Genomic DNA, 19,754 nt, shown 5'->3' on the forward strand with positions numbered 1-19,754 from the left:
ATCCCTGCCATCAAACGCGGCTCAACCCCGCTGGAAATTGAATTCTCCGTAAATACCACGAAAACCGTGCTCCGTCTGTCCGGATATCTTGTTGTCCCCCAGTGGAGACTGTTTTTCTGTCTGATGATAACTTGCCATCGGCTGCAGCAGCTGGTGCATTCTGCCGGGTTGCGAGGTTGTTCCTCCGGCTTGAAACACGCCACGGCCTACATAAATATGCATATGCTTCGCAAACATTTGCCAAGTTGTATGCGTTGGATGCGGAATGGTTGTGGTGCCCAAAATTCATGCGAAAACTGCTGACATTTTCGAAAATAAATGCAACGTCAGAAATATTGCACATGCATGCAAATACGCGACAGGCAGCGTGATAAATATACAAATCGCAGTCAGCTTTTGCCGGTTAGACATCCGTTTAATTGAGTCAACATAGCGCAGCTTGGCGGAACATTCATGGATTCCGCAGGAGCAGGGGGCTCCCTGGGAGGAGGAGGAGGAGCAGCAGTCGTAGGAGGAGGACTCCTCCACGGAAGGAGGAGCAGAAAAAGGGGCGTCAAATTAACGCCGTCAACTTTTCGCAGCGTGCACAGAAAACATTAAAAACTAATTTATGGATTTGCAAGCCAACTCCCGCGTTGATTTATGTACACTCGACGAAAGGAAACTGGAAGCCAAACTTGGACAAGAATATTAAAAGCATAAAAAGTGCATTTTGAACTTAAGGAACTTAGGAAAATCAAGGTGCGCCATAAAAGTTCTTCCAATTGCTTGATTTTTTTAGTTATTTAATTATTGAACGAATCCATATACATTGTTGAGTTTTTAAGCCCGACATATATACGAGTGAATTGAAATAAATAGCGAGGATCTTAGGTCCATTGAGTACTTACACCGTTTGGGCATCCTGGGGCAGCTTGGGCACGGCGGTCAGCTTGGCGCGGATGCAGCGCACAGTTCGCTGCAAGCAGGTGCATCCGGCTGGGCAGTAGGTGGACTGGACTCCGCCGGAGAGGAGGAGCAGCCCCAGCAGCTGCAGCAGCAGCAGCGGAACTCGCATTTCGAGGGCAAACTAGTTTCACGCACTTCTCACCAACCGGTTGTTAATCCAAGAACTGTTCAAGCAACTCGACTCCAGACAACAATCGCCTGCGAGGGGCGGAAGTTCGAACCGCTTATCACTGGGCCGTTGGACGGCGCTTATCACCAAATGTGGTCCCTACAACACAGTGGCAGTGCTGCTCACATATCGCCCAAAAGCACACGCAGCTGCACAAAGAGAAATCCAAGAGATATCATTTGGTATCCTAAGCAGTCATATGTGCCCTTGTGGAAAAACATGAATTTGAGGGGTTAGTGATTGATAACCTTTCATATTCCCGCAAATAGCATACGAAAAAATAGTCAAAACACGCAATTAACAATTTTGGAAAACCCTAAATAGATGTGTGTCTATAATGTGCTAAAAACGTATAATATTTATAAGATCACGTTTGTTAATATTGTTTAAGCATGTCTTAATCCAGGGAATACTTAAAATAATACATTTAGTTCAATTTTATTTTGGTTTTTTAAATGTACTTATGTGGTTCCCAGTGCTACGTTTCAGGCATTTAAATATTTAGAAATATTTGTATTTCTATAAGTTAGGCATTTAAACATTTAGAAATATTTTCTTCTATTTTAGTTAGGCATTAAACATTTAGAAATATTTTCTTCTATTTCTGAAAGGCATTTAAACATTTAGAAATAATTTCTTCTATTTCATTTGGTCATTTAAAGATCTAGAAATATTTTCCTCTATTTCAGTTAGGCATTAAACATTTAGAAATATATTCTTCCAATTCAGTTGGTCACTTAAATATTTGGAAATATTTTCTTCGAACTCAGTTGGTCATTTAAATATTTAGAAATATTTTCCTCGAACTCAGTTCGTCATTTAAATATTTAGAAATATATTCTTCCAATTCAGTTGTTCACTTAAATATTTAGAAATACACTCTTCTACTTCAGTGCCACAAAGTCTTATAATTGAGCTCCCATCTTTTTTGCAATGCAAAAGTAGCGAACTACTAACGATTCGAGCGACAGTTTTCTCTCAGTGCCCCCGCGAATTGTTTAATTTTAGAACGATATTTCGCTTTTGAGCGAGTCCGGCGAATTTTCAACCGAGTGAACTGAACTGCACGCGCCAAATGCCGACTAGCATCTGAGCGCCGAGGAGCAGAGACTGAAAAGCGGAATTTGAACCGAGTCGCCGAGTTGCACTTCGGCAGAGGCGGAGGACTCCGTGCCGGATGCAGACTGTGATAACATTTTCCTGAGGCTCTGGCTTCTCAAGAGTGCTCGATATTAGTTGGCCAGCATGTGACTGAAAGCCTATGGATTCTGAATGGGACGGTCGGATGGATGACTCTATATCCAGCGTATAGCTTATACAGCTCATAGCGTATATATATCGCAGCACATCGTATCAAGGCCGAAACACTTGTGTTGCACCGGCATTTTCAATGTATTTTCAATGCGGACGCAAAGCGAGCAAAACAAAACACAACAAGCATACGCCACGTTGCACTTGCACAGCATCAAATGCCCTGCCATCCTCATTTTTAATGCATGAGGGGGTGGTCCCTCCACCCGGCACACTCCATTTGTTTTTCCAACCATCGCGGTGTGTGGGGGCGATGGGGGCAGTGGGGATTGCGTAGTGATTGGGGGCTGCAGATCCCAAACTGCTCGCTTAAGCGGTCGGTGATAAGACGCGAAATCAAATTTAAAAGCTATCAATTTGATATTAGCTCGGGGACCGGCGAAAACCCTTCGGGGAAAAGCTGCAGCCGCGTGCCAGAATGCAGGAATCGGAGTTTTTCAGGGGGATTCCTCCACGGAGAAACCAAAAATATGAAGTATTTATTTGTGGCCTTAGTTTCAACAGACCAATATTTTGTTACATTTCTTAATTAGAAATATAGTTTATGAACAAAAAATGAAGTATATTATTTGCTGTTTTTTGATTTTGCAAATATATAAGCTCAAGTACCTATATTTTCTAAAATTTAAAACTTAACTGAGCTAAAGTTCATACCTTTAGCTCAGTTAAGTTTTTCTCAGTGTGCCCTATTTGTATTTTTGCCGACATATGCTGCAGCTCATAAAATTCTCCGTTTCGCTGCAGTTTTCATTTGCCTTTTATTTTTCGGCAGCACTTTTTGGTTAGCTGTCGAAGTTTTGAAATCAATTTGCAGATGATTTATTATGTTCCCTGGAAGAGGGGGTTTCAATAGAGGAGGAAGCTGTGCATACGACATCGCAAATGGAAGCCACTGACGTTGATGAATGCCGCTGTGTATTGTTTTGCTGTCAGAAGCGATCAAATTTCTGTTTCGGAGCACAGAATTCCAGGTGAAGCGGAAAATTTGCAAGTTATGCGACAGTTTTATGCGCCCGTTTTTTGATTGGCAAGAGAGGAGGATGCATATCTATTCGCAAATTGATTGCACGTCTCGGGGCAATAGCTTTTCTGCCAGTTGGTAAGGCGAAATATATGTATTTGAATAAATGGATCAAAACAAAGAAGAAAAATATTCAATACTTGCCGAAAATTTAAGAAATATTAACTCCTGACTAGTTTCAAACATTTTCAAAAAGTAACGGCTGTTGCCTAACAGTGCTGCCCTGCTACCATTTTTATGGGCAGCACTTGCACACGCCAGTACAGCTGTTATAAATGAGTGTTATCGATGAATAACAAGGACTCGAAAAAGTGACACTAAAAGTATTAAAAAAGCAAGCGTAAACTTAAACATTATAACTATAACTACTCGATTTATAAATGTGTTACATTATTGAAGAGTACAGCACGCTTAATCGTTGAAGTATTGTAAACGCGCGCTTCCCAGCACTGCTCGATAAGCATATGTTTTTCTTATCGACATTTGTGGTAAATAAAAAGTGCAAAAACCGCTGCTAAATCGGCCGAACAGTGCGATGATATAGCCGCTATATTTGATATGTCCAAGCGCAACATAACGTACGTCAAGCCGCAAGAACCGAGTTTTCTGGCCAAGTTAAAGGCCGAAATTGGCTACAAGGAGGGACCCACCGTAGAGACCAAGGTGAGTTTTTCGAAGAAGGTCTCTGCAGCATTCTAATGCAGATACATGTACATAAAACCCCATTGGATAGCGCCAGCGATTGGATCCGCAGGATCAGGAGGACTACGATTCTGAGGAGGATTCACGGGAGGACGAACAGCCGCAGGTGGTCGTCCTTAGGCCGGGAGATCTATCCGCCGAAGAGGCCAAAACGGAGAAACTGTTGGCCTCCAAAGGTCGGTTCATTTGTACATACATACAAACATACATACGCTGTAGTACATACATACTTACACGCTCGCACACAAACACACACACACATGCACATAGCCAACGGTGGCGGCGGCAGTTGCACGTGTGTGCGTAGGTAGGATGTTGTAGTTTGTCTTTCAGTTTAACTTTTCAGTCAGAATCGAGCGGTTGTCTTCTTCTGCCCGGCGTTACATATATCTAAATCATATATATGTACGTGCGTATATAGCGTTGCTTATGCATGTGTGCGCGCGTGTGCTTGTGCATTTTTGCCAATGAAAATATAACGGTAGTGCAAAAAGAGCCGTTTGTTGCAAGAAGTAGGTGTTTTTTTTTCCATAGAACCTTTGGTTCTTCCTTTTAAAGCCCCATGTTGGCATGGCAATTTTGGGCACTTCCGTCCTGAAGATTCCCTTTTTTGCCCAGCGGAGCACCCCTCACACAGACACACACACACCCGCACTAGCTAGCCGACGAGGCATACACACTGACATTTTCATTGGGGGCTCCGCCAAAGCAGAGCATGTGATGAAAATCGTTGGCAAAGCGGGCGGGGCGATAAAGCAGCCGGCAAAGAAGTTAACAACAGCAGCTGCCGCTCGCTTTGTCCGCCCCTTCCGCTTGCCCCCCTCCGCCCCCTTGGAAGAGCGCAGAAAATCGGGTGAAAACAACGTGTGGAAGAACGAACGGATGAAGGAGGCGGCCAAAGCGGAGAGGCAATGATGAACGAAGCAGGCGAGCAAAGAGAAAAAGAGCGGGCCAAAGTGGCTTGACGACGTGGTGAAGGCGGCGGAGGGGAAGGCGAGGAAAGGGCTGGTGGAACAGCGGGGGCGGGTTGCGAATCAGTGGGTGGATCAGAGGGGGAGGGGCGGGCTCCCAGGGCCGAGAAAAACATCTTGTGGGTGCTGCTTGGAAAAGGGGTGGAGCAAAGCGGGACGATGGGGGGCGGTGGGTGGCCTGTTCTGATTTGCCCCTCTTTGTCATGCTGCAGTTTTTAAAACCCAGATACATTTTCCAATCCAATAACGAACTGCAGGCACCGGCATTCTATTCACCTTTCGATTTCCAGTTGAGCTCATGCAGATAATCAGATAATTTTTCAAGTACCTTATGGTATTCTTATTAGTTGATGCCATTTTATAAGCCAAGTTGAAATTGTTTTAACGGATATACATAGATTCTATGCATACTACTTTCCCCAAAATGAACCTGTTTAGGCCTAATGCTCTTCATTCTTATCATTGTATTGATGGCATAACTGCATTACTCCGTTTAAACTGTAAATAGGTCCTTATAAGAATATTACCTAAACTACGATCATAATAAGTACTGAGGATTTCTGAGCACAACTAATTCCCTTTTCCAATCTTCTTCAGAATTAGCCGAAAAGCGTGCGGATCTGACACAGCCAATAGTCTTTAAGCAGCGTGTCAAGCAGCCCAACATCGAGGAACATAAGTCACAATCCGGAGTCAACAGGAAGTCCGATAAATCCGGCACGTCCAAGACCAAAAAATCCAAGGCCGCCAGTAGTAAGCTGTCCTTCAACGAGGACGAGGAGGACGAGCCGTCCGAGGATTGAAGATCACTTCTTTGCTATCTGGCTACAACTTGCACCAACAAAGTTAACCTGCAGCGAATGATTAAGGTGAGGAATTCAGGTCAAAAACCGTAAACGATTGTTAAGTTAAGCTTCGAGTTACTTTGTTGCCATGTGAATTTTTTGGGGTAATATTGGGCTTTGTATATCAGAGCCCAACACGAAATGACGCTGTCAGATTGTAGATTTTTAATTAAATAACCAAACTGTATACAACATTACTCACGTTTAAACTGGATGATATAGTATATATTTGAGATTTGCATTGCATATACATATGTATGCATGTATTACTGATTTGATGATATTATGAAATGAATCATTGAGATTAGATCATCATGGTTTTAAAAACTTCATTATTTCAATTGTCCTTTAAGTACCTACAACATAAAATATGATTTGTTTCTCAAGCATTCCTAAATTGATTGTCGATTTATGTTTTCTAAAAAGTGATGCACGTTTAAATAATTAACTTACTAATTATTTTCATTATTTTTCAAGAATGTACTTTACGTGAATCATTCAAGTTTTAATAACATAGTGACTCATATTCTTATATTTGTAATGATATTTTTTTAAATTATCTTTATTTTTATCAGTTATATGTGAATTTATATATGAATGTATATATTTGCTTAAAATTTGCAATTGGTTTTATAAGTAATGCCCAAACAAATAGATACAATTTTTAATTTCTTTAGTCAAGAGAAGTTGTTGATACAAAAGGATCTTTAATCTTGATCGAAGTCTCAAATTGGGACTTTTGAATCGATGTTTCGAAGCTGAATCTAATTTCTTTTAGTTCAATCATCTGATTACTCGAAAAGTAATTAATAATTAATAATAATCCTTTTAAATACATTCGAGGACTGCGATCAATCTATTAAATGTGCATCTTGTATCTAAACTTTTGATCTAATAGACTGAAATTTTGAGATTGTAAGACCCACCTGCCTCAGTAATTTCCGCTTCACTTTGTAACTTTGCACTGGAAAATATGAATTGGCTAATTTACTAGATATCGAAAAGGGTCACGTGTATGTATAACATAAAGTGCGGCGATAGTTGGGGTTTGGGTTTGAGTTCGGGGTCTTTAATGATGATGGCGATTGGTTAGGTGGCCTGCTCCTTGCTCCGCAAGCCCTTCGACCTTTACCAAGTTGATGATCACGGGGAAGGGGGCGGGCGGCGGACAGGGGACGGGGATGGAAAATGCGCCAGAAGCGGGTTACTTTCAAATTTCGTACTTGCATATAGACCAAATCGTACAGACACACACACACATACGCACACATGCATAGGGCAACTTACATACGGACATACATATTTAGTTGTATGTATACATATAGATACGTATGTACGATTGTATATACCCCGGGGCCGTGGGTGCGAAAGAGAGGGACAGCGTAATCTGAAATAAGTTGGAGGAGAAAGAAGAAGCATCAGCAAAAGTATCGTGATGAGTATACAGTTTAAGACGCTAGTGTGTGTGCTAGTATGGGTGTGTGTGAGTGTGATGGTGAGAGGGGTGCGGCGGCGGGGGAGTTGCAATTTGCCATATTTACCTGCGATATTTAAAACCATCTAGATTTGTTCGCGCGCTCTGTTTGAATTTCTGCACATGCCGATTCGCATAAATCCATCAAAGTAAGACCGGCGACAAGCAATGCCGTTTCAGTTTTGTTTTGTTCATTTCGTTCGTGGCGCGCGTACAATTGTCAAATTTGTTTTCCCTCCCATTCCACGCCATTCCATTCATGCACACACACACGCAGGCACAAAGGCCCATGTGTGCGGGCCATGCGCTTCACACGCTTATTCGCTATTTTTGAGAGGCGTTCGAATGAGAGAGAGAGAGAGCTCTCTCCCTAGCCGGCAATGTGAAAGCAGCTAGTACCGTTAATTGAGAAGAGAAATAAGCAAAAATATGAATTGAATTCAAAATTAATTGCAAAATCAGTGATTGGCACCTTTAGATAACCAGCTATCGATGCCTGACAATCGATAACCGATAAGATGTGCAACCCTGCGCGCGCCCGGCTGTTCGTTGCAACTCTGTTTTTGCTTTTTCCGCCTCACACATTTCCAGTTTGCCTTGCCTGCTTGTTCGTTCGCTCGTCTCTTGTGTCTCCGCCTTCGGCGTTCTTTCCACTCAGTTTTTTTTCTCCAATTAAAAAAAACCCCACGCAAAAATTTTCGGATTTTCCCTGGTTATTTCGCAAAGAAAACGATCTTTCATTTGTTGACAGTTCAGTTTTTTGTTTATTGTGATCAAGGGACCAAAAGGGAGGCGAAACAAAACAACAACCTGCCGATTGTAAGGGGAAAATGTGAATGTAAGTGCGGCAAAGAGAAAAAACAATACTAAATGCGGCTGAAAAATGTTTTTAGTTTGAAAGAAACCTAGAATATTTAAAAGTAAGGTGAGATCCAACATAGCAGCAGAAAAAACACACACACATACGCAAGCAAGCGCCGCACACACACGCACACAGGGACAAACACTAGCGCAAAAACACGCTCCTGTACCAAAAAGTACAACAACAGCAACAACAGCGGTAGTATACTCCACCACGCCGCCAGCCGAGCAACAAAAACAACTACAACAAATAAAGCTAAAGCCAAACGTCGTCATCCGTGCCGCCCCCCGCCCTGCGTCCGTCCCCCTGTGCTTACAAGCATACAAAAATATATATGTGCCGTATATATAGATTGTATATATGTGTGCAGGCGGTGTGTGCGTTTGTGTCTGTATGTATGTCAATCGTTTTGTTGGCTCTGCTCGGTAACTGTTCGTTTGTACATACAAACATTTCACATAAACATATATAAATATATGTTTTATATATATTTAGAGGCAAGTGTGTTAATGCCAAAGTATATAAATTACAAGTATCGGCAAACCATAACTCCCCCCGTCCTGCATTTGTGCTTTTTCTCGCAGTGTAAAGCCATTTACATACTTACATTACATATTAAATTGTATTTTAGTTTTAATCCAATATGGCAGCCATTTTGTATCAAACCATTCTTTCAACTCCCCCCGCTTCCCTTCCCCTGCCGATGTTGCCCTGTTTTCGGTCCGCCTTTTCTTGAGTTCACCTTTTAAATTCACCTAGATTTTCAAATATTTTTCGGTGATTGTTAATTTTTCGCCCCGTTTCGCCCCTTCGCCCTCCTCTTTCTGCAGTTTTAGCTCTTTTTATTTTTACTCTTCGTCTGCTGCGCTTTGTGCTGCTCATTCGTTGCTTTTTGATACTTTAGTTTTCTTTTACGTGCCAATTTTTCCGGTTGGTCTAAAGAAGAAGCAGTCATTAAGTAAAATTAAGTAAAAATTTGAATTCCCAAATGAGTTTTGATAATTCTTCAATTTCATTGCGTCTCTTGCAGAAACACAAACAGCTGGAAGAAACACCGACTTGGGCACATTCCACGGAGCAGAGAACGGACCTCAAATGACTGAAGTCGATGTCGTTTTGCCGGAGGGCGTGGCCGAGCCCACGACAAAGCTTGCCAGCGCATCAAGTTCCCCAAAACAGAGTAAACCATCAGCAGATGATGATGAGCAGCGGGTCACAACTGTGGAGGAGGAGGATCAGGTGGTCGAGGAGCAGCAGGAGGAAGAGGTGGAACACCTGACGGAGGCACCCTCCAATGAAAAGCTTGAGCTGCTTTCCGCGGGCGACAAGGACATCATTAAAGAGGATGTGGCACAGGCATCTCCACAAGCTCCAGTGCCCGACGAGATAATGGAGGTGGACGGGACCGACGACGTGGATGAAAACGAAGTGTGGAACGACGACGATTACCAGATTACAAGCAGCAGCTCGAAAGAGCCCAATCTGGATGAGGAAAAGGAAGAGGAGGAGGCTACCACAAATGGAGATGGGGATCACGAGCCAGAGGACGAAGACGAACCCGAGAAGATCGGTAGCACAGCGGAAAACAGCTGCGAGGCCGAAGATCCCCTAGGAGCAGTCACAGCTCAGGAGGATGAACTGGTTAGCGCGAATAAACCGAATCTAGATGGCGAAGAGAGCGTGGCCAGCGAAGGGGTCGTCGAGGAAGAACCACCAGCAAAGCAGGAGAATGGTATTGGGGCCAGTCCCAAGCAGAAGGAGAACGGCCAAGCCAGCATAGCAGAGGCCAGGGCGGCAATAGCTCCCTCCGATGGTGGTGTGGTCAACCTGGACGAGGACAGCGACGAGGAAATGGAGGATATAACAGAGCACAAGGAGCCGGCCAAGCCCATCGAACAGGCAGTCAAACCGGCTTCCTCCAGTGGCGGCGAATCCTCCGACGATGCTGTTCTGATAGCCTCCGATTCGGATACGGAGTCTCCAGCTCCACCGACGCCAGTAAAGAAGCTCCCGCCAGTTGTCAAGGCCACTCCGCCACCGCCCGTGCAGGATGATGAGGACGATGACGACGACGACGACTGCGTCGTGATTGAAGATGACACACCGCCAAGTATTTCGCCCAGCGGCAAGCGCAAGAGCGACCTGGATGACCTGCAGCTTCAACAGCCCCATAACAAGAGACAGCGTAGTTCGACGCCCTCAGGAATGGGCCAGCTGACCATAAAGGATGCCCGCTCGTTGATGCCTCTCGATGGCAGTCCGAGCTCTGTGTCGGGTCCTCGAGATTCTGTCTACCCTGTGACCATAACGAATGCTGTAACGGGTGCGGCCACCAATCTGGGTATAGTGCCGCCCAAGCTAGTTCCCATGGCGGGCGGCCTGAGCGCCAGTCCAGTGCAGCTGAATCCGCCAACTTTATCGCTAACGGGGCTTCCCAGTATGACCAACAATGCCAACCTGCTGCCCGGACTCACCGACGACATGTTCGTTTTGGAAGCGCCCTCCTTCATTGTACCCTACATCTATGAAAAGCCACCGCCAGAAAATATCTGCGAGGTCGTGAAGGCAATTGAGACAAAGTATGCGCTGTCTCCTGAGGATTTGGCCGAGGCAGACAAGGGCGATGAGTTCGACATGATGACCGAGCAAAACAAAGAAGATAAGCCAGCGGAACCGGGCGACGCGAGCGGCAAAAAGAAAAAGAAAAAGCGAGGTGACGACGAGTCCTGGTCGGAGCAGTCTGACGATGATGATGACGAAGACGACGACGACGACTCGGAGTCAGGAGTGCGGACTAAGGTTCTGATCAAGGAGGCAAACGACGACCTGAGCGCCTTAAAGGTGGCCATCAAGCCTGCTGCCGCCTTGGCAACAGCGGGCGGAGCGTCGCTAAACAATCCGGGCGGCAACAAGCCAGGACAGGAGAACTACTTTGAGAGTCCGTTGGGCAAGTTCTTTATGGACATTGGAGTGGGTTTGGTGCAGGAGTACGTTCAGTCCGATCTGCTGCGTCTGCAGAAGCGCAAGATGCGCAAGGCGCAGGTGCAAAATTCCAAGGAGTTTGAGATGGCCATCAATGCGCTGTCTGGCAACCTGCAGGCATCCAAGACGAAAAACGCGCCCTTCAAGTTCCGGATGAAGCGATGCGAATTCTGCAACTTTAAGTCCGAGTCTGCCATGGCGATGGCTAATCATTACGAGACGCCGCACATGAATGGAGTGCTATACAAGTGTAACTTCTGCACGTTTGAGATACGAAACGCCACGGAGATTGTTTACCACATGGAGGCGGTGCACAACATAAAGGCTCGTCTAATAAAACCACTGCCTTACCACCAGTGTCCCAACTGCGGCTTTGAGGATAATGGAAAGGCAAAACTGGCCCGACATCAGCCTGTTTGCGCTAAGAAGTTCCGGCCGGAGCTAAATCTGGCGCCGCCAAACGACTGGGAGGCACCGGCCAAGATACCGCGCATCAAGCCACGTCATGGTCTTGTGGGCACTGCCACCGCCTATCAGGTATGAATATCAACAGCTAAGTCTTTGGCAATCTGTTCACAATCGGTTTAATCTCTTCCAGGCCATGGCTGCACAGGCGGCCGCACAAAAGGCCGCTCTGGCCAACATCCAGCAGCAGCAAGCGGCGGCGCAGGCGAGGAATAACCTCCAGGCAGCCGCGTTAGCCGCCCAGAACGCGGCCAAGATGCGTCAGCGAGCCCCGCAGCCACCCAAACAGAACATGGTGCGAAATCCGGCGCCTGTGCGCGGAGGCAACGCGATGAATGCCGGACTCTCGCTGCCCAACAGCTATCAGCTGGCCGCCGGACAGCTTGTTCAGGTAAGCTACGTTTTTACGCTCAACAATTATTTAAATGCTGGAATTGGTGTTTAAAAGGGTATTAAAGGGTATTAAACAATACCAGGGTATTTGTATTGTTCAAGTACTTTGAGTTAAAATCTTTTTATGTGTTGGTGTACAAAAATAGACTCCGTAGTTACTCATTAAAACCGGTTTTAATCGAATATCTATCTATTTATACAGGCGTCCAAGAAGCCGATGGCCGGACAGCCCAGCATCTCGATAACGCCATTACCTCGACAGAGCTCGGTGGGCGCCGGAGCGGGCGCCTCGTCCAGCAAGGCACCACAAGCGGCTACAGGAATGAAGCCTGGTCAGAGTCCCAGCGGTAATAACAAGGCTCAATTTGTTATCTGCGAGATCTGCGACGGCTACATTAAGGATCTGGAGCAGCTACGCAACCACATGCAGTGGATGCACAAAGTGAAGGTAGAGCTGAGTTTCCATTTCTCCCGATTTTCCCCTTTGCTAATGAATGCTTTGTTTGAAACAGATTCACCCCAAGATGATCTACAATAGGCCGCCTTTGAATTGCCAAAAGTGCCAGTTCCGATTCTTTACGGATCAAGGATTGGAGAGACACTTACTGGGCTCTCATGGCTTGGTCACAAGTTCCATGCAGGAGGCTGCCAACAAGGGCAAGGATGCTGGTCGCTGTCCGGTCTGTGGAAGGGTGAGTTTTTCGTATAGATAGGCCCGAAGAACAATATATAACATATCGCTATTCTTGCTTCCCCTTTAGATGTACCAATGGAAGCTGCTGAATCACGTGTCGCGCGATCATCATATGACCCTGAAGCCCGCTCACCTGTCCTACAAGTGCACAGTTTGCACGGCGACCTTCGGCATGTACAAACAGTTTGAGACCCACGTTTACACCGCTCACAGTACCGTGGCCAGAAAGGCGATGGATAGCAAGAAGAACAGTGCGCAGTCCAGCGGTTCGGGATCTGGGGCAGGGATGTCGCGCAGTTCGTTGGGAGCGGCCAATGACTCTCTGCTGAAGCCGCTTAAGATAAACGATGAGATCACCATCATACCACAGCCCGCATCGAAGCCACGCATCACAAATATGGAGAGTCATGTCATAGGTACGTGATTTTCCAGATTAATAATTTAGACTGAGACTGTAGAATTGGATAATTGATTCTAAGAGAGTTCTAACTTATGGCTTGAAAATGTTTAGAGGTTCCTTATTAATATTTTGTTTGTATATCACATATATTGGCATCAAACAGAAACAATAGTTTTCAAGCATTAAAGTATTATCTCTCTTGAAATTTTTAAAAACCCTCCCCTATTAATAATTTATTTTGCCTTCGCAGATTAATGAGCATGTTGGATCAACCAAAAACCTAATCTCGCAACGTTTGCAGCATTGACAGCGCTTTAACATTAGTTTCGTTTTTAAGCCGAACGCGACCTTGGCGACCCCCAAGGTCCCGCCCTTTTACTTCTGTAAGTCGGATTGTATAAAGAACAAACAGAAGAATAAACAGAAATGGGAGCGGATGAGAAAGAAAAGCAAAGTGGAAAGCCGTCGCGTTGACAACCTGACCTGTTACCCCTGACAAAACTAGGGTAGCCCGCACTTGCTGCGGCTTAATCACCAATACACCAGCTACAGGATACGCGATACACATAACGCTAACGGCATAGATTCACTAGAGATACTAGTTACGGATTTTAGTTACATACGTTTTGGAGTGTGCACATAAGTTGAAGTTGTAGCTACTACTAAAATATACCACATACATACATATATATTTAACTATATTTAAAGCATATTATGAAGAAGCCGCCAGAGCGCATCGTCAGCATGATGACTATGTAAATTAGTTAAAAACTAAACTATTTATACGAAAACTACGAGTATCCAAATGTGTGTTGCAGTATGTATATACATTTTGAATAGGTCCCCGCCCACGCAGATAGCGTGCTTCGTTTCGTTCTTCTCTCGAATCTTCTAGCTTATTTGTACGAACAGTCGATGAGGCAGAGAGGAAGTTGCATGAAGCGAAGCGTGGGAGGCAGGACTCTTCTAAACTGATCTGAGAGACGTTCGACATTTTAATTTTTGTGTACAAGTTTAAACTTATATTTATATTACACATTATCTATTAATATTAAAATATATATCATCTATTACCACCTAAGACCCCCATGTAATACAGTTATAATGCAAAACCACACACAACCAACCAACCAACAACAACAACAAACAAACTGAAAATGAGAAAATTAAAAATCTAGTTAATATAAAATGCTACGACCACAGCAGATTTTCATTGCACCCCAAGGGGTTCCAGCCGGGCCTCTTACTTTTGGTGCCACTCCACCATCCGCCGGCGTCAGAGGTGAGAAGTGATCGGAATGCTTTAAGCATTCGCCACTCACATGACTATGACCACCTCGCACCGTCCGCTGACCAGATAACACCAGTTGGAAAGGAGAGAGAGAGACGCCTCATTTACCTAGCACTAATGCGAAATTTATTTTTACTTTACAATAGAAAAGTGAAATTCCAACCTTGTGATGAGACCAAGGCAATTGTGCTGATCTCTTGTCCTCGTCCAGTCTTTTCTAGCACTGTAGGTACTTAAGTGTGAAGCCATAAAACTAAGTAGATCTAGAGTATACGTATTTATAGATTGCTTGGAGAGCAACGCACTGCATCACGATGAGATTCCGCGGAGTAAGCCTAATCCTCGGGTTCCGACTGGGGCACCTCGTTATCGGCGGCTGGGTTCACTGGCACTGATCGACCAATTTGGGACGATGGTGGGAACAACTGGGCCGCATGCGTGAGCTTGGCCAGCGCATCCTGATCCAGAATCTGTGGCTTGTCGGCGGCACTGGTGTTCGACCTGCTCAGCTGATAGAAGGCGGTGTCGCTGTGCGTGATGTTCACAATGCTTCCGGTCAGGGGCAGGGTTTCCAGCAGTTCCTGGGGACTGCTGAAGGCTCCCAGATTCACGGGCGCGATGCCGGTCAGCACTTGACCGGTGACGTTCGTCTGGATGGGCAGTGGGATGTTGCCCAGGTCGATGTGGCTCTTGTTGCTGTGCGTGTCGTAGAAGGTCAGATCCACGCGTTCCTGGCTCTCGAAGCTGGTGTCATTCTCGCCCACCTCCGTCAGGATGCCGATCTCATAAACCACCGCCTTGACCACATAGCTGAAAGGAAAACGCAAACCGGTTAGAAGCCTTTCTACGTGACAAAGTATCTATCAATTAGTTAATTTTGGTTATTTCTACACAGCGGAGATCTATGTTGCAATTAGCACAATAAATACAAACTAATATGCGTACTAACATTGTTGCCAGCAAGTATACTACACTATACTAATTACTAACATTGAGTTGTGCGATCAAATCTATTTCAAGTTTCCAGCATACTCGTATTAATCTAAAAGTATTATATGCTGAAACCTCAATAACAGTTTGAACTCTCAGATATTCTAGGAATACTATGAATCTTTTTAGACTTACAGATTCTTGGGCGTATCGTTGACGCTGGCCCTCAGCTCCTCGATGGTGGCGTTGTCGATGCCCGAGCTGACATCCAAAACGGGCAGGGAGCCTCCGATGGCCAACAGCATGCCGAGCACGGCGGCTCCAAACACAGCCTGGTGGACCTGCATCTTAAGGTTTAGGCGCTTGGGGCTAAGGGAAGACTGACTGCCTGCTGTAGCTTCTCGCACTGGGATAGTGGCTCCGATGCCTTGCCTGACTTTCGCGCGTTTAAAGGTAATTAGTGCAGATCGGAGCGCTTTTATAGCGACTGGAGCGCCGCTGGAGCTTCGGCCGGGTCCGCTGGCGAGGCGCGATTCCGCGTAATTATCGGCATCTGTTAATTGCCCGACAGGTTTGCCACTCTCCGTGGGTCTCGGTCGCCGGTTTCTAGGCGCGGATTCGGACTCGGACTTGGCTTCCGTTTCGACTGGACTGGCGATTGTTTTCGCGCGGCCCAGACTCTAATTAATTGTGCTCGTTTCGGGAGCGTGTCCCAGGGACTGTCCCCAGTCGGACCCCCACAAATATTGACCATTGGCATGGCTTGCCTACGCAAATCTCGCACGGTTGTTTACTCCTCGGCTGTGGCCAAAAATAAGCCCATTGACATTGCACCTCCGGTGACGCATTTGGCGGGATCATTTATTGCATGTGGTCTGGACACGCGCCCGTCTGCCAAGATAATTCACATTAAGCATACGCCCCGTCTGACGTAGACTTGTGCTTCGACCGCAGAATATTAACAATCGTTTGCATTTGATATGCAATGTGAAGGTGTTACCCGTCACATGCTAAGCCTCTTTTAATTTGAATCTCTTCATATTACACATACGCCCTGTGTGGCAGCAAAATATCGTAAAGCTTTGGCTCTATTCTTGAATCCTTTGATGCGTTATTAAATAGTAGAATGATAGATCAGAAAATAATTGGCATGTGTGGAGGCACTTTAATGTAGACATCACAACTTCAGAACTTTAAAGACCAAGAAATTCTGACTCAAGTCCAGAATTAGTGATCAGATGTGGAGATATTCCGCACATCCCCCGCCGAATGTCTGAAAAATGTATAATTAAATTAAAAATTTGTGATTTTTATAACCCGCCGAGTATTGGAGTTAACCCACACTAGAGTTAACCGCCTTTAGCCGCCCATACTCCGGCATAACCAGCCAGATCTTGACTTTCATTCATGATTGCCCGGATTCTCGTTTTTTTTTTTGACCGCCAGTCTTTCTCCGGCGAATCGAAGGCACAGTTAATATATTGCGGTTTTACGATATGGAGGCAAATCAATTTCCAGGCGCGTTTCTTTAACAAGTTTTCACCTCAGCATGGACCTTTGTCTCAGCGGAAAATTTTGAAATTAATTTGCACATTTCGCATATCAACTTTGTGCCCCGGTGATCTCATGGCGACCGCTCTAATTATGAAGTGTTAAAGAGGCGTAATTGTAATTGGTACACAGTGCAGTTATCCCAGGGATGCAGAAGTATCTCAAAGATACATACGTATCCCCAAATTTGCCGTTTTCTTTTTTTGTCCGATTGTTTTGGCCTTTAAAAGTCTTCAGACTGAGCTTGTTTTTATTTTGATCGGCTTCTTGGAAATTTAATTTTAGTAAATATATGTTAATTGCCGCAATTAAGACAATCAACGTGGATTTAATATGTCTTTCTAAAACTCCTGGGTCACATCAAGTAAGTCCTTGGAATATATTTAAACTAATTGAGAAAAATTTAAATCGTGAAGGCTCAAAATATTATCATTAATTTGCAATAGGAATTATATTTGGACCAATACATGATAACTATGTATGTAGTTAGAAGGTTTAGGAGCCGATGTACTTTTAAAAATACTTTTAAAAACTCAATGACCTTTTTATTTGAAAACTACATTCATATATCTTACATTTAAGATCTTACAGAGCGGTAAAATGAATTTTCCAGCGATTTTTTTTCTACAGTGTCGAATCAGTGGAGTTGGACAACAAACAGAACATGTACGAATCACAAATAGAATTGGTTTGGTCCCTACATCCCAAACATCGAGGGAGTAGCACGCGCAGGCACCAAAACAAGTTCGGCTAACCAAGCGATTAAAGTGCTAACTGAACGTTATAATAATAAAGCTTAGTCGCAACTTTCAGTCGGCCGTTCGGCGGGCGCCAGAAAACTTTAAAAACTCACCGGCCACTGGGCCGTAAACTTATTTCCGATCTGAGCTTGGAGCTGAACACAACCACCCGGACCAAATCAGCAGTAGCAGTGGCCATGAAGTGCACTTTGCTAACCACCGTGAGTGAAGATCTTCCAAGGAATTTTAGATATAAATGTAATCAGTAAGATTACACCAAATGCCCACCCGTCCACCGTAAATATGTTGAATTAATTCAATTCAATTTAAATCAAATAAACCCGTATTGAGAATCCTATTATATTATTATCAGTCATAGTTTTGTGGAATTTTTATCAGTGCTACTTTTTCTACTTATCTTTTAGTTGCTGGCGACCCTGGCGGCTTCTTCGTTGGCCGCCCCCTTCGATTTGGGTGATCTCTTCACGGGCTTACAGCCGTTGGAGAAACAGGAAGTGGTGAAGCGGCAGGTGGAGGCCAATCCCGATGCCGAGCTGAAGCAGATCTCGTTCCACGGCCTCATCGGCGATCTGGAGGACAGTCTGTTCCAGTCAGCCTTGAGTCTGCACCATGCCAGCGCCCCGGGCAGCGAGGTGGAGGAGGTGAAGCCTGAATCCCAGGCTGCGATCACTGAGGACGATGAGCACGCGCTGACCAAGCGATCCGATGAGTCCACGCCGGCCACTTCAGCCGTCTCGACCGCGGACGACGGATTGGCTCGCAAGATTCTGCTGCAAACCACCAGGAAGGTGCCCGATGGGGAGGATGGTGTGCCCGCCCACTTGATAATCGATCACGTGTCCGTGCAGCCACACAATGGTGGTGCGCTGCCACTGATTCCCACCTTCCAGGTGCACCACACCAAGCTGATCTCGGCCACCATCAAGGAGGATTCCAATAACGACAGCAGCGATGGCAAGCAGACCAAGATTAGCATCACCAAAACATCGATTACGTCCACGGCACCAATTGAGAGTGTGGAGGAAGCGGTGGCCCTTGCTGGATCCGCGACCAACACTGAGGAAGCCACCAGCAAGGTGGAGACGACCACAAAGGCCGTCGAGAAGGAGGAGGCTGACAAGAGCTCCACCACCATCTTGACCATTGTGAGCAGCTCCACTTCCAGCACCACGGAGGAGCCCATCCAGAAGCTGAAGAAGGACGAGGAGAAGCTAAAGGAGAAGGTGGCCGAGGTGGAGGCCGATCCCGTCATCCTCTCGGCTCGCGTTTAAGCCGGTCGACCTCTGAACCCTATAGCTGTAGACCTCATCTCCAACTCATCCCGCCACTCGCATATTTATGACACGCCAAGTTCAATTAAAGTCATGTGATTTGATCTGATCCGAAGCTTTTATATTTGCATTTCCAATTCACACGTTGCGGGAAGTGATGAACTGGGTGGCCAGGTCTACCTGGGGATCTCTGCCAAATTTGAGGCTCTAATTGCTCGGACAAACACAGGCCCTAATGAAGCTAGCGGTTCAACCAGGCATGAACGATTCATTCGAAACCTTCCCAGAATCTCCGGTGGGAAAAACCTCACAACGTATGCAAATATTTCGTGTCCAAGCAAATAATACTATATGTACATGTTCTCACACAAGCGAGTTGCAAAGGTGGAGTGCAATTGGGTTAATAAAACATTGCCAAATTGTTGGAGCCCCAACTATTCAATCGATGTGCTTATATTTGGCCCAGAGTGTTAATCAGCTTCATTACCCGATGACCAATATGATTAGTCAACATATTGCGAATCAATTGTTTGCACTTCGATTAAAAAATTGTAGAGAAAGCGGAATGAGGTTTTGTTTTTTTGCTGATAAAGTTAAAGTCCTAAGGAAAGCACATTGCCAAATACTTTTCAAATCAACGACCTATATGATCAAACAAACATTGTTAATTATCTTAGAATAGATAATATTTTGCAACCTTTTTATGACGGAGG

At 45.2% G+C, this 19,754-nt stretch overlaps 5 protein-coding genes across 9 annotated transcripts in view; 3 read left to right on the plus strand and 2 right to left on the minus strand.

The window, feature by feature from the left end:
• LOC6546153 (peroxidasin) overlaps nt 1-1,323 on the minus strand; it is a 32,249-nt gene extending 30,926 nt beyond the window's left edge. Inside the window, exon 1 of the mRNA XM_001971260.3 lies at nt 891-1,323. Within this exon, the coding sequence (XP_001971296.1) occupies nt 891-1,057 (167 nt within the window). The 5' untranslated portion in view covers nt 1,058-1,323. The remainder of the gene's footprint in view (nt 1-890) is intronic.
• A 2,587-nt stretch (nt 1,324-3,910) lies between these two features.
• Nucleotides 3,911-13,968, plus strand: LOC6546155. Of its 5 annotated transcripts, XM_015158169.2 has the most exons (9): nt 3,911-4,112; nt 4,183-4,327; nt 5,720-5,991; nt 9,334-11,822; nt 11,884-12,141; nt 12,346-12,591; nt 12,656-12,835; nt 12,905-13,253; nt 13,488-13,968. In XM_015158169.2, the coding sequence occupies exons 4-9, from the start codon at nt 9,399-9,401 to the stop codon at nt 13,490-13,492; spliced, it is 3,462 nt and encodes a 1,153-aa protein (XP_015013655.1). In that variant the 5' UTR covers nt 3,911-4,112; nt 4,183-4,327; nt 5,720-5,991; nt 9,334-9,398; the 3' UTR covers nt 13,493-13,968. The 5 variants fall into 5 exon arrangements, with proteins under 5 accessions (XP_015013655.1, XP_026833531.1, XP_026833530.1 ...); XM_026977730.1 differs by lacking the exon at nt 4,183-4,327; XM_026977729.1 differs by lacking the exons at nt 3,911-4,112; nt 4,183-4,327 and adding an exon at nt 4,467-4,663.
• LOC6546154 (uncharacterized protein KIAA1143 homolog) lies at nt 3,993-9,358 on the plus strand. The gene is made up of 4 exons (XM_026977732.1): nt 3,993-4,112; nt 4,183-4,327; nt 5,720-5,991; nt 9,334-9,358. The coding sequence occupies exons 1-3, from the start codon at nt 4,008-4,010 to the stop codon at nt 5,923-5,925; spliced, it is 456 nt and encodes a 151-aa protein (XP_026833533.1). The 5' UTR covers nt 3,993-4,007; the 3' UTR covers nt 5,926-5,991; nt 9,334-9,358.
• Nucleotides 13,969-14,628: 660 nt separating the features above from the next.
• On the minus strand, nt 14,629-15,912 carry LOC6546156. Its single transcript, XM_001971263.3, has 2 exons — nt 15,654-15,912; nt 14,629-15,338 (listed from the first exon to the last, which is right to left on the minus strand). The coding sequence occupies exons 1-2, from the start codon at nt 15,803-15,805 to the stop codon at nt 14,864-14,866; spliced, it is 627 nt and encodes a 208-aa protein (XP_001971299.1). The 5' UTR covers nt 15,806-15,912; the 3' UTR covers nt 14,629-14,863.
• A 1,940-nt stretch (nt 15,913-17,852) lies between these two features.
• On the plus strand, nt 17,853-19,161 carry LOC6546134. Its single transcript, XM_001971264.3, has 2 exons — nt 17,853-17,970; nt 18,175-19,161. The coding sequence occupies exons 1-2, from the start codon at nt 17,947-17,949 to the stop codon at nt 19,039-19,041; spliced, it is 891 nt and encodes a 296-aa protein (XP_001971300.1). The 5' UTR covers nt 17,853-17,946; the 3' UTR covers nt 19,042-19,161.
• Nucleotides 19,162-19,754: the final 593 nt, after the last annotated feature.

This window comes from Drosophila erecta, unplaced genomic scaffold, assembly GCF_003286155.1.
Source record: "Drosophila erecta strain 14021-0224.00,06,07 unplaced genomic scaffold, DereRS2 tig00000021-arrow-pilon, whole genome shotgun sequence".
NCBI classification, from domain to species: domain Eukaryota; kingdom Metazoa; phylum Arthropoda; class Insecta; order Diptera; family Drosophilidae; genus Drosophila; species Drosophila erecta.

Coding starts and splice junctions, on each gene's coding strand:
- LOC6546154 (XM_026977732.1), top strand. CDS start 4,008: ATGTCCAAGCGCAACATAACGTACGTCAAGCCGCAAGAACCGAGTTTT. Junction 4,113..4,182: donor GACCCACCGTAGAGACCAAG/GTGAGTTTTTCG, acceptor CCCATTGGATAG/CGCCAGCGATTGGATCCGCA. Junction 4,328..5,719: donor GAAACTGTTGGCCTCCAAAG/GTCGGTTCATTT, acceptor AATCTTCTTCAG/AATTAGCCGAAAAGCGTGCG.
- LOC6546134 (XM_001971264.3), top strand. CDS start 17,947: ATGAAGTGCACTTTGCTAACCACC. Junction 17,971..18,174: donor AGTGCACTTTGCTAACCACC/GTGAGTGAAGAT, acceptor CTTATCTTTTAG/TTGCTGGCGACCCTGGCGGC.
- LOC6546156 (XM_001971263.3), bottom strand. CDS start 15,805: ATGCAGGTCCACCAGGCTGTGTTTGGAGCCGCCGTGCTCGGCATGCTG. Junction 15,339..15,653: donor AACGATACGCCCAAGAATCT/GTAAGTCTAAAA, acceptor TTTTCCTTTCAG/CTATGTGGTCAAGGCGGTGG.
- LOC6546155 (XM_015158169.2), top strand. CDS start 9,399: ATGACTGAAGTCGATGTCGTTTTGCCGGAGGGCGTGGCCGAGCCCACG. Junction 11,823..11,883: donor GCACTGCCACCGCCTATCAG/GTATGAATATCA, acceptor AATCTCTTCCAG/GCCATGGCTGCACAGGCGGC. Junction 12,592..12,655: donor AGTGGATGCACAAAGTGAAG/GTAGAGCTGAGT, acceptor TGTTTGAAACAG/ATTCACCCCAAGATGATCTA.